Here is a 12,205-nt window from a genome sequence, read left to right as displayed (position 1 = left end):
TCCATGATGTTGTAGTCAGGCTTCTCTCACTTAATATTATGTATTTGAATTTTGTCCTTGTGTATATATTTCAAGTTTTTCCTTTTAAGAATTGTATCTTTAAGGAGAACACATTTGTTAGGTTTAGAATAGCTCGGGGTTCTGGCTTTTTGTACCCCCAGGGATGAGACAGAAAGGAGAAAGAACTGACCTCAGCAGAGACAGGTTGCTTTATTGAAGCAAAGAGGTGGTGACAGTCTCTGAAGAGACTGTGCGCAGGGCGCACATAAGGCTGGGTTTTTATCTGGTTGCCGAGGGAGCTTGGCGCTAGGGGCTCTCCAGAAGCCTTGGAGGCCTTTCGCTATCTGGTTCTCGTTTTGTAGGTGGAGAGAGGGAGAGACCACGAGCAGATCTCCCATGGTGGAGATCTTCTCTCCTCAGAGAAGGGACAACATGCCTTTTAACATTTATATACCCAGGGTAAAATGAATACTTTTCAAAACTAAAGTATCTACTTGATCCTACCTTGGGATGCAGCTGGCTTTCTGCATTCTGTTTGCTTTGGGATACATGCTGTCCCCAGCTGCCTGTTTGGCATCCTGGAAAAATACTGATGGGATTGTATTTGAAGGTGATCTGCAGAGCAGGGTGGCCTCCTCACCTGTGTTTGTGGCATTGTGCCACATCAGCCGCCCAAGGGCTGCCATGCATTCAGACCTCAGTGAGTAACCGTTGCGAGTGAGTGTTTCTGTGTTTGGTATTCCTACAGGCTCATCAGATTCAAGAGATGTTTCCCCAGGTGCCATACCACCTGGTGCTGCAGGACCTCCAGCTCACACGCTCCGTGGAAATAACGACCGACAACATTTTAGAAGGACGGATTCAAGTACCTTTCCCTACACAGGTGAAACTGGGGTTTCAAGCATAACAAATGGATTCTGTCTCCACAAGGCTTAATCCTCTCAATTAACCTTCTTAATTACTCAACTGATACCATTTGTGATTTGATGTAGAAAAACTCTCTGTCCCTAGTTTATAAATGAGGGCAGGCACACCAAAGATGAGGACAGAGGTATTTGACTTTTTGTACAGATGTAATCCCCAGATCAGCCTGCACCAGCTACTGTCACACAGGGGTTGAAGGTGTTTTTCTGTAAAGGGCAGATAGTAAATATTTTAGGCTTTGTCAGCCACACAGTCTGTTGCAACTAAAGCAGCCATGGCTAATATGTGGACGCTTCAGAAAGTTCATGGAAAAGCAAAATTAAAAGATCAGTTTGCTTGGGTGGAAAATATTTTGAAATCTGTTTAGCTTTTTCATAACACACATTTTTCATGAACTTTTTGAAGATCCCGGGTGTGTGAATGAATGAGCAAGACTGTGTTTCAATAAACCTTTATTTGCAGAAACAGGAGGAGGGGTGCATTTGACAGCAGGGCTGCCATCCTAGGCCCCTGCTCTGGGAAGTGATGCCATCTGTGCCTGGTTGACTTTGCATGTTGGTGTGATCTTCCGTTAGGTACAGTTCACGTCGATCTGTGGCATTTTTGACTTCCTACTAAAAGTTTAGAACTCCTGGCCCATTCTGTACCTCTTTTAATTTTTAGAAATGTGTTCGAGATGCAGGGAGAGAGATCTTCCATCCATTAGTTCACTCCTCAAATGCCCTTAGTAGTTGGGATTAGGCCAGGTCAAACCTGGGAACTGGGAACTCAGTCTAGGAATCGACATGAGTGATGAGGATTCAGACTTAGTCCATTGCTGCTGCCCGCCAGGCTACACGTTCGCCAGAGCTGGAATCAGGACCCCAGCCGGACTCAAACCCAGGCGCTCTGACAGGCGGGGAAGCGTCCCAAGTGGTGTCTGAACTGCTAAGCCAAGTGTCTGCCTCCTGTCTTTTTGATGAATACTAGAGTTATTAGCATAGACAAGTTTTCCAGCAGGACTAAGGAATTCATATATACTATCAGGGATAATCTACCAGATATTTTGATTTCAGTATGCAAAAATATTTGGAAATCTCTTCACAAAACTAAAGGATTTGATAGTCTGAAGAGAGAAAGATGCAGCTCATGCTGTGGTGCAGCGGATTAAACTATGGCCTGCAGTGCTGGCATCCCATATGGGTGCCATTTGAGTCCTGGCTGCTCCACTTGTGATCCAGCTCCCTGCTAATGCACCTGGGAAAGCAGTGGAAGGCGGTCCCAAGTCCCTGGGACCCTGTACCCACATGGGAGACCTGGAAGAAGCTCCTGGCTCTTGGTTCCTGGCTTCAGGCTGGACTAGCCCTGGTCATTGCGGCTATTTTGGCAGTGAACCAGTGGATGGTAGATCTCCCTCTCTCCTGCTCCTCTCTCTGTAACCCTGCCTTTCGAATAAATAACATAAATCTTAGAGAGAAAGAGAAATAATATGCTCTTTGAAATCCCATGGGCTAAGGTAGGAGATACAGTTCCTGGGTCTCCGATATTTGACCTGGCTGTTGGCTGTGAATTCCCTTGAAGCAGGCCCTGAGACAAGGATTTGACAGCAAGTAGTTGATTTGGAAGTGATCCCAGGAAACACTGGTAGCAGGTGGGGATGTGAAATGGGGCAGGGAAGGCATTTGTTATCAAGCATGCTACTGCTTTGACTTAAGCTCCATCCCACGTGGCACCTCTGGGACCCAGTGGGAAATGTATTATCCCTCCCCCAAGGTGGTTCACTGGCCAAGGGCTGCCTCTACCTCATGTGGCCAAACAAAGTCCTCAGGCAAAGAGAGATACGAGCCAGCAAATGTAGAGGTGGGGGGACCAAAAGGGACAGGGGCAGCTCCCCAGAGCATCAACAGTGTTGGTCATGACCTTAAACTGCCTAAAAGTGAGTGTGACAGCAAGACCTGTTTCACAGGATGTGAAGAAGGTAGATGAGCTGACTGCCACGGGTTTCCCAGGGGCCACGCACAAAGCTAAGTGGCCAGCAGTGTTGTTTGCTGCTGTTTCACTCTTTCTGAAAATCACTGTTGTTAACACAGAGCCAGTGGCTCACTCCCAGCTTGGAGGGCTGCTGGAGGCCGCAGGCTTCTTTGTCTTGCCTTTGATCTTGGTAGCATTTTAATTTCTTTGATGCTGTACCAAATTTGTAGTCTGTGCAGGGGACTGCAGTTCCCTCTGTCCTTGGGGTTTCCCTGTGCCTGTGAGTGACTGCACTGTGGGTGGTCCTGTGTTTCTTTCAGCGGTCAGACGGCGTGAGGCCTGCGTTGACCAGTCCTGTGGAAAGGCCAAGCAGTGACCAGGACGAGAACGAAGTTTCTCCTCAGGTAAGCGCTGCACACTGGGGAGAGAACACGGGGGTTGTGGAGGAGGAGTTTGGTGCTTGGCATTGATTGTCTTCAGTCCTGACGTTTGTGGGACGTGGATGGGAGTCCAGAAGACCAGGGGCTGGGGTTGTCTCCGTAGTTCTATTGTTTGTTTAAATTTTTATTTATTAGAAACAGGGATCTCCTATCCATTGGGTCACTCCTAGATGCTTCAACAGCCAGAGCTGGGCCAGACCAGAGCCAGGAACCTGGAACTCCCATTAGGGTCTCCCATGTGGGTGGCAGGGACCCAGGCACCTGTGCCTCCCAGGCTGTTCCTTGGCAGGAAGTTGGAATGGAGAGTGGAACCAGGACTTGAACCAGGTACTTTTGTATGGGGTACAGATTTCTCAAGTGGTGGCTTAACTTGCTGTGCCACATGACCATCCCTGTCTCCTTAAAGGCTAACTAATTAAGCTGTGCTCACGCTGTGGCCTGCAGCCAGCTCCCTGGTGCACGCCCCCCTGTCCTGGAGAGAAAGGCCTTGCGCTCCCGTAGGCCAACTCTGCCACCATGAGCTCGAGTGGGCCACAGGGAGTGTGGAAGGAAGCTGGGCCCAGGACTCAGAGGGTGACTGGGCCCATCAAAACCTGGAAGGGGACGCCTCTGGGCCAGCGCTCCAGGCCACTGAGTTACTCTCCTCTGTCCTCACGAATGAGGAGTTCAGGTGTTTCCATACCTTTAGCAAAACCAAGCCGTCCTGTGCTGGGTAAGGGTGGGTGCAGCCTTCCTGTCTTGGGAACCTGACCTGTCTGGACATCCATTGTGGGTGACTTGCTTGGCTGCCCTGAAGCGAAAGCAGCTCCTGTGCCTTCTGCTGTGCCCCCAGCCCTACACCCTGTGCTCTCGAGTGCCCCAGTTCCTGCCCCTTCTCTGAACTTCCTGTTTGCTTTATTGAGTGCTGTACTTTCAAATCCTGTTTTTAATAGGCCAAAAATAAAAGCAAGCAGTGCTGTGTGTGTGTGTGTGTGTGTGTGTGTGATGTACAGGGCTTCCCGCAGGTGTGGCCTGCCTGCCCCTGTGGCCAGGGTGGCAGTGGCTGTCGTCAGTGGCAGGCAGGCTGCTTTCCCTGCTTGTGTTTTTCTCTGCAGAGAGGGAAAGGTAGAAGCTGTTAGTTTTTCAAGTCAGTTTCTGGTTTAAATTTTCATATCCAAATCCATAACTGGATTTGTATCATTTAAAAAGTTTGTGGCTTCTGAAGAGGGGTGCATTTCTTTTTTGTGTCTTAGCTGAGATATGGACACTGGACTGGCTTGGGGTTATCTGTGGATACAGAACGTTCTGTTTCTTTGTTGATCTCCAGCTCTTTGTCAGAGTTAATACAGAGATTTCGGAGTCCCTTAAATATAATGGAGGAAAGTGTTTACAAGGATGCTTGCTGTGAAAACATTTAAAGTCCTTGGATAACCATCACTGAGTAAAACCTCAGTGTAGCCCAGTGGTTGGGTCACCTTGGCTCCTCCTGCTGTTCAGCCTGCCGCACCCAGCTCAGGCCTTCAGGCAGGCCCAGCAGCCTCCACAGAGCCACTGGTCAGGGGTCTTTCTTCCATCTCCCTCCCCAACCCACACACACATTAGCACACCCAGGTGAGGCTTGGGCGAGAGAGTTAGGATGGGGGTGACGTGACCCCAGCCTGTGCGTGTGTGTGTGCAGTGTGTGTAGATGTTACCTGTCTCCTTGCTCCACTTAGCTCCAGAAATCTCAGACTCCCTTTGAACTTGGGCTGGCTGTTTTTGACCACTGTACCTCCCCGGGGTGTCCCTCCCTCCTCCAGGAGGTCTTTTTGGGCAGAGTTATTTGCATCAACCTTAGACTGATGCCCTCCTGCAGGACACACCGTGTCTCCTCCCACCCGTAGACAAGGAACTTGCTCCATCGTAGCCCTGCCTCCCTCTTGTATGCTACAGCCAGTTTCTTTCTTTCAGGTTGCTCAGGTGATCCGGCCCCTGGCCACGTATCCCTAGGCTGTAGATACAATTCCAGCTCTCCACATGCACTTTTTTTTTTTAATTGTATTATTTGTTTAATTTATGTTTTAAGGAATACAAATTTCAGATGTACAACTTTAGGAATATAGTGATCCTTCCCAGCATACCTGCCCTGCCCCACTCCCTCCCTGCCTCCCTCTCCCCTTGCCAGTCCCATTCTCTGTTCAGATTCATTTTCAGGTAACTTTGTGCACAGAAGACCAACTCTATACTCAGATTTCAACAATTCGCACACACAAATTGTTTGAGAACTAGTTTTAGAGTTAACTCTCATAATGCGGCTCATTGAGGATAGAGGTCCTGCATGAGGAGTTAGTACACAGTGACCCCTGTTGTTAATTTAACAGTCAACACTCTCATGTATGATGACAGCGACCACCCGAGGCTCTTTTTTTTTTTTTTTTTTAAAGATTTATTATTTGAAAGTCAGAGTTAGAGAGAGAAGGAGAGGCAGAGAGAGAGAGAGCGCAGTCTTCCATCCACTGGTTCACTCCCTAATTGGCTTTAACGGCTGGAGCAGTGCCAATCCGAAGCCAGTAGCTTCTCTGAGTCTCCCACACGGGAGACCCTGACCCTGACCCTGACCCTGACCCTGACCCTGACCCTGACCGTAACCCTAACCCGACGTAACCTAACCGTAGGTTAGGTTAGGGTTAGGGTTCGGGTTAGGGTTAGGGTTAGGGCCATCTTTTTTTTTTTTTTTTTTTTTTTTGACAGGCAGAGTTAGAGAGAGAGGAGAGAAAGGTCTTCCCTCCATTGGCTCACCCCCCAAATGGCCGCCACGGTTGGCGAGCTACACCAATCCAAAGCCAGGAGCCGGGTACCTCCTCCCAGTCTCCCATGCAGGTGCAGAGCCCAAGCACTCGGGCCATCCTCCACTGCCTTCCCAGGCCACAGCAGAGAGCTGGAATGGAAGAGGAGCAACTGGACAGAATCCGGCGCCCCAACTGGGACTAGAACCAGGGTGCCAGCGCCGCAGGTGGAGGATTAGCCTAGTGAGCCGCGGCACCGGCCATGCTTGAGCCATCTGCTGCTTTCCCAGGCCACATCTGAGAGCTGGATCTGAAGTAGAGCAGCCGGGACTCGAACCAGCACCCATATGGGATGCTGGCACTGCAAGCGGCAGCTTTACCCACTGCGCCACAGTGCTGGCCTCACACCTGAGGCTCTTGACATGAGCCTAGGCTGTGGAAGCCTTTTGAGTCCACAAACTCTGTCAGCATTTGGACAAGGCTGTCAGCAAAGCGGAAGTTCTCTCCTCCCTTCAGAGAAAAGTACATCCTTCTTTGATGGCCCCTTCTTTCCACTGGGGTCTCACTCACAGAGATCCTTCATGTAGGACATTTTTTTCCACAGTGTCTTGGTGTTCCATGCCTGAAGCTCTCTTAAAGCCTCTTCCCAGGCTTGGGTGAAGGCAAAAAGAGGTGAAAGTGGGTGACAGCGAATGTCACACACCAGGAGCTCTAAGTAAAGTCGCCTGCCTCTTGGCCGCTCCCCACAAAGCCCAATGAAGCCAGAGTGGGTAGTATGCTGACCTGCCCCTGGGGGTGTGAGCGGCACAGCTGATTGGGCACCTGCTTAAGGGTGTGGGGCATCTAGGTGGTGTTGTCTCCCTCAGGGCTTTAGCCAAAACCAATAAAGCATCCTATTTTAAAGTCTTATTATGCAAGGAAACATGTGTTCTGTTTTTTAAAAAGATCCTTAGCATTTACCCTTTTTACCTGTTTTCAGAGACCAGTTGTGCAGTAGGGGCTGGCGTCATGGCAGAGTGGGTGAAGCTACCACATGCAGTGCCGGCGTCCCACGTGGGCACTTGTTCATGTCCCAGCTGCTCCGCTCCCAGTCCAGCTTCTTGCTTAACGGCCTAAGGAAAGAAGATGGCCCATGTGCTTGGGCCCCTGCCACCCACATAGGAGACCCAAATGGAGTTCTTGGCTCCTGGGTTCGACCTGGCCCAGCTGCAGCCATTGTGGCAGTCTGGGGAAAGAATCGGCAGTTGCTAGGTCTCACTGTCTCTCCCCTCTCTCTTTTAAATAAATAAATCTAAAAACAAGCAAACAAACCAAACAGCTTGTTTACATTTTTGAGCCAGCGCAGGCATTTGGCACAGCAGTTAATACACCTCTTGGGGGGCCGGCGTTGTAGCACTGTGGGATACCTGCATCCCATGTCAGAGTACCTGGGTTTGAGTCCTGGCTCCACTTTAATTCCAGCTTCCTGCACCCTGGTGGGCAGCAGGTGACAGCTCAGGTACTTGGGCCCCTGGCACCCAAGGGGGAGACCGGATTGAGTTCTGGGTTCCTGGCATTAGCCTGGCCAAGGCCCAGCTGTTGCAAATATTTGGGGAGTGAACCAGTAGATGGAGAATTTGTCTCTTTTCATCTCTCTGCCTTTCAAATAAGTAAAAATAGAGAAATGAAAATTTTTAATGTGCTAATGTCCAGCCATATAAAAAAATTTTTTTAGCATTTAGTAGAATTGAAAGAAAATTCCCAGAATGCAAAGCCGCAGTTAGTTTGGTTTTACCAAGAATACGTTCAGTTTGGAGATGCTGATGTGTTTCAGACTGGTCCTGAGTTACTTCCTGCACTAACATGGAAGGTCTCACGGGGTCGGGCTCTGCTTGGAGTGATCCCTGGGGCACGTACGGCAACCTGTCCCCCAGGAGCGCCGTGTGCTCAGGGTGTTCTACCAGGTAGAGGGGGCCTGTGCCCACAGCTGCTTCTGGTTTCTCCCGTGTCCAGGCGGAACGCATGCCACTGGACCTCAATCCCCGCCTGGAGGAGCCCGTGGACTTCAGCGAGTTGGAAGCAGAGCCCGGCGAGGTGGAGGACTTTGAGGCGCGGGGCAGCCGCTTCTCCAAGTCTGCTGACGAGAGACAGCGCATGCTGCTACAGCGCAAGGACGACCTCCTGCAGCAGGCTCGGAAGTGAGTGGCTTCCCCAGCCCCGGTGGGCATACATCCAGGTCTGAGACCTGTGGCGGGGTCATCAGCGTGTTAGGCCCACTTCCACTTTAACTAAAGATGCGACATCAGGCAACCGTTACATGGCACTTAAAAACTCAGGCTTCAAGCCTCCCTCGGGAGGAGTCCGGCCCCGCTGAGCCCGACTGGTAACTTGTGGTGGGCTTTGGCGTCCCTGTGGGCATCTTCAGACGCACTCGCACGGACAGCGCTTGCGTGCCAGCGGGTCCTTTCATGAATAACTCTTCAAACGACTCTAAGGGGGAGCATTGTTAGAATCATTTGACAGACTTACAGCTGAAGAAGCTGAGGCTTAGAGAGGTTCACGCTGGCCTGGGCCTGACGGCTGGCTCCGGGGTCCTCCCTCTTGACCACTCTGCCTTGTAGCTAACATAGAGGTGAGCACAGAGCGCACATCTGGGGCCACACCTGCCCTGTGGCTGCTGCTGGAGCCGTGGGTGTCGAGGTTTATGTCAGTGGCTGGGTTTTGTGGCCTGAGCGTGGGGACTTGGGTGGGGTGGGCAGGGAGAGGGGCGCGGAGCGGTCACTTGTCCCGCCCGCCCCAGTGCAGGGAACTCAGGCTCCACTCAGGGTCAGGGTCCGCGTCTTTTTCATGAAGTTGCCCGGGAGACGGGGAGCTGCGCGTGCGCCAGAGCGTCTCATCCCTCCGCAGGCGTTTCTTGAACAAAAGCTCCGAAGAGGATGCGGCCGCCGAGAGCTTGCTCCCGCCCGCGGGCCCGTCCCCCGACCCCGTGGCGCTGCGGCGGCGGATGCTGGCGGCCGCCGCCGAGCGCAGACTGCAGAAGCAGCAGACGTCCTAGCGCCGCCGCCCCTCCTCGGCCGCCGCCGCCGCCTGAGCCCCGCGCCCTGCGCCCAGCCGGAAGAGGCTGCCCAGTGCTGCTGCCGTGTGACGCCGCGGGCCCGACTCGTTGCCGCTGTACAGAGCATGTGGTCTTCTAGTGTGTGGACGGCTGACAGATTTAATTCTTCTCTGTAATACTTTCTATGTGATATTCTCTTCCCCTTAAAAGCACTGCACATTTTCACTGTAGGCGTTGACTTGTTGGGGTGGGGAGCGATCAGGAGGAAGTGGGCAGGCGCCCGCCAGCGGCAGATACTGCGTCCTTAGCGCCACATCTGGCAGGAGGCTGTGTGCTCTGGGAGGGCGCATCGCCAGCAGCGAGCAGAGGCACCGCCGAGCCTGGCGCCGCACCGCCGCCACCGCCGCCACCTGCTGTCACACCTGAGGAGGCAGAGGAGGTGTCAGAGGCCAGACTAGGGGGGTCCCGGACCCTCGGGGCCAGCAGGGCATCTTGGGAAAGGCCGTGGTCTGCTGCCCGGAGCAGAGGAGGGGCAAGCTTGGGGCTGCAGAGTGTGAGAAGGCGACGCCCTTCCCTCCCGCCACATCGGGACTGTGTGAGCCCCAGGTCACGGCTGGCTTTATTTCCGTTAACTCTGGTGCTCCTGCAGGTCCTGAGTGTACCCGTGTCCCCCGTCCCCTCCGCGTTCCCTGGCCCTGTGGACACGGGGAAGGGGGTGGCAGCCAGCTTTGGTTTATGGTTTTAACCCCTCGGTCAGGCCCATCGGGCAGTGCCAAAGCCTGTGGGTTTGGTCTTCGGAAAAGAGGTGGGCCGAGCCAGGTGGGGGAGTGGGGAGTGCACTGGGCAGGGCTTTAGGGAAGAACTGAGAGATAGATACCTTGTGTGTATCCCTGGCCGTGGCTGTCCGCCAGACCTAGAAAGCTAACAGGTTGAATCCACATGCCTTGGAGCAGACCCAGGTCCTGAGTCTTCAAATTCCTCACGCAGTTAACTTTTGGGATTTGAAACACGCAATCATAGGTTACATAGTTCAGTTTTATGTCCCATTGGATTAATTTTTTTTAATGTTTGAAACATAGTTTTATGGTAGTCCTTTTGGGAAGAATCCCAGTATTATCTAAAATTATTGGCAAAGTTAAATGTATTTTACATAACTGGAAGTTTTTAGAATGTTGACAAGTAATTGAAAAAAGGGTGGTAGACAAATATTTAGGCAGAAGTAATTTATTTCAATAAATCTTTGAAAAGCCTTACTTTGAAATGCTGTTAGTAAACCTCTGTGATTTTTAAAATTTGTTTTGTTTTGCTGAGAGCATAGCTATTTGTTTTCATTGTAAAACAATAATAATAATAAAAAGCAAACTTTTAGTGTGTTGTGTATCGCTGGGAGTTGAGGCAGCTGCTTTCAGGGGGGTGGACATTAACTCTGATTTTGTGGGGACCATTTTGGCTGGGGGGGGTTTTGCTTTCTCCAGTATGTTGGAGAAGGCAGACAGGATTTTTCTTCTCCTCATACTAGTATTTCATTTAAAAAAAATTTATTTGAGAGGCAGAGTTACAGGGAGAGACAGGTCTTCCATCTGCTGGTTTACTCCCCAAATGGCCGTAATGGCCCGGGCTGGGCTAGGTCAAAGCTGGAGCCAGCACTAGGCTAATCCTCTGCCTTGTGGCACCGGCACACCAGGTTCTAGTCCCGGTCGGGGTGCCGGATTCTGTCCCGGTTGCCCCTCTTCCAGGCCAGCTCTCTGCTGTGGCCAGGGAGTGTAGTGGAGGATGGCCCAAGTGCTTGGGCCCTGCACCCCATGGGAGACCAGGAGAAGCACCTGGCTCCTGCCTTTGGATCAGCGCGGTGCGCCGGCCGCGGTGGCCATTGGAGGGTGAACCAACAGCAAAGGAAGACCTTTCTCTCTGTCTGTCTCTCTCACTGTCCACTCTGCCTGTCAAAAAAAAAAAAAAAAAAAAAAAGGCTGGAGCCAGGAGCTTCCTCCGGGTCTCCCACACGAGTGTGGGGGCCGAAACATTTGGGCCATCTTCCACTGCTTTCCCAGGCCATAGCAGAGAGCTGGATCAGAAGTGGAGCAGCTGGGACTCGAACCAGTGCCCATGTGGGATGCCGGCACTGCAGGAGTAGGCTTTGCCCACCACACCACAGCGCCGGCCCCACATTTATTTATTTATTTTCAAGGTAAGTATGGAGGAGGTGGCTACTTTGCTTTCTCCGAGTCTGTTTTACTTTGCAGGTTGCATACCCATTAGAGATGACACTAACTCCAGTTTCTCAGGTTTATGAAGTGGAAAGAGGAAATTGATAGAGGGCCTGGGATCACTGGACTATCACAGCGTGGCAGTGACCAGAGCAGGGAGAATGCTTTACTTAGCCTACAGTGACCGACAAGCCCCAAGTTCACCCCTAAATTGCATCTAGACAGTTAAAGATTCTAGCTGCTACCACCGGCCCCTGGCTTTTGTCATTTGGAGGCCCCTGGGATAGGTGCTGAGGGCAGAGAGTGGGTGGGCTTCCCGGCCCAGTCCCCCTTGGCCATTTCCGCTGCTGCAAGGGTGGGCAGCTTGCTTTTGTGCCCGATGTTGCCATGGAACACAGGCTGCACCGCTGGGCCGTGGCACGTGGGCTTTCTGTGCCCTTGCCCTGCCTGGCCGTGGGAGCGGCTGTTACTCCCTCCGACCTCTTGGGTTCTCAGCCACTTGCTTGAGTTTTGTGTTTTTAACAAATGTGGAGGCTTTTACGGGTCAGGGAGAATGATGGCCCACGCGGGTGGCTTACTTGGTGCGTTCAGGCAGGCTCTTGGAGCTGTAGACTGCTCTCACTGCAGCCCGCAGACCATCTGCCCGGGAAGGGACGCGGGGTGTGCGTGCAGAAGGGAGCCGGAAGCTTGCGGAGCTGGCCAAGGAACGCCGCCCCTACAAGGCTGCGTCACTGCAGTCTCCAGGATCCTCGGCTCCTGCTCTCAGCCTAGAAGTGAGTGGTTCTGGCCCCGGCTGCACTGTGGAGTGGAGTCCGGGGCGCTCTGTCCCCTCTCCGTGATCTAGTTTAGTTGGTCTTTTCCCTTCATCCGTTAAAAATGCTGACCTCCTTTTAAGAAAGATAAGAAGGC

The 12,205-nt window shown here is 52.1% G+C and overlaps 1 protein-coding gene across 1 annotated transcript in view; it reads left to right on the top strand.

The window, feature by feature from the left end:
* AMFR (autocrine motility factor receptor) overlaps positions 1–10,460 on the top strand; it is a 44,846-nt gene extending 34,386 nt beyond the window's left edge. Inside the window, exons 11-14 of the mRNA XM_002711526.6 lie at positions 749–883; positions 3,195–3,278; positions 8,051–8,235; positions 8,945–10,460. Of these exons, the coding sequence (XP_002711572.3) occupies positions 749–883; positions 3,195–3,278; positions 8,051–8,235; positions 8,945–9,092 (552 nt within the window). The 3' untranslated portion in view covers positions 9,093–10,460. The remainder of the gene's footprint in view (positions 1–748; positions 884–3,194; positions 3,279–8,050; positions 8,236–8,944) is intronic.
* The last annotated feature ends 1,745 nt before the right edge of the window (positions 10,461–12,205 follow it).

This window comes from Oryctolagus cuniculus, chromosome 18 (assembly GCF_051225735.1).
Source record: "Oryctolagus cuniculus isolate XC-2025 breed Fujian yellow rabbit chromosome 18, ASM5122573v1, whole genome shotgun sequence".
NCBI lineage: Eukaryota > Metazoa > Chordata > Mammalia > Lagomorpha > Leporidae > Oryctolagus > Oryctolagus cuniculus.
Note: the sequence above shows the minus strand (reverse complement) of the source record. Positions and strands in the feature narration are given on the sequence as shown.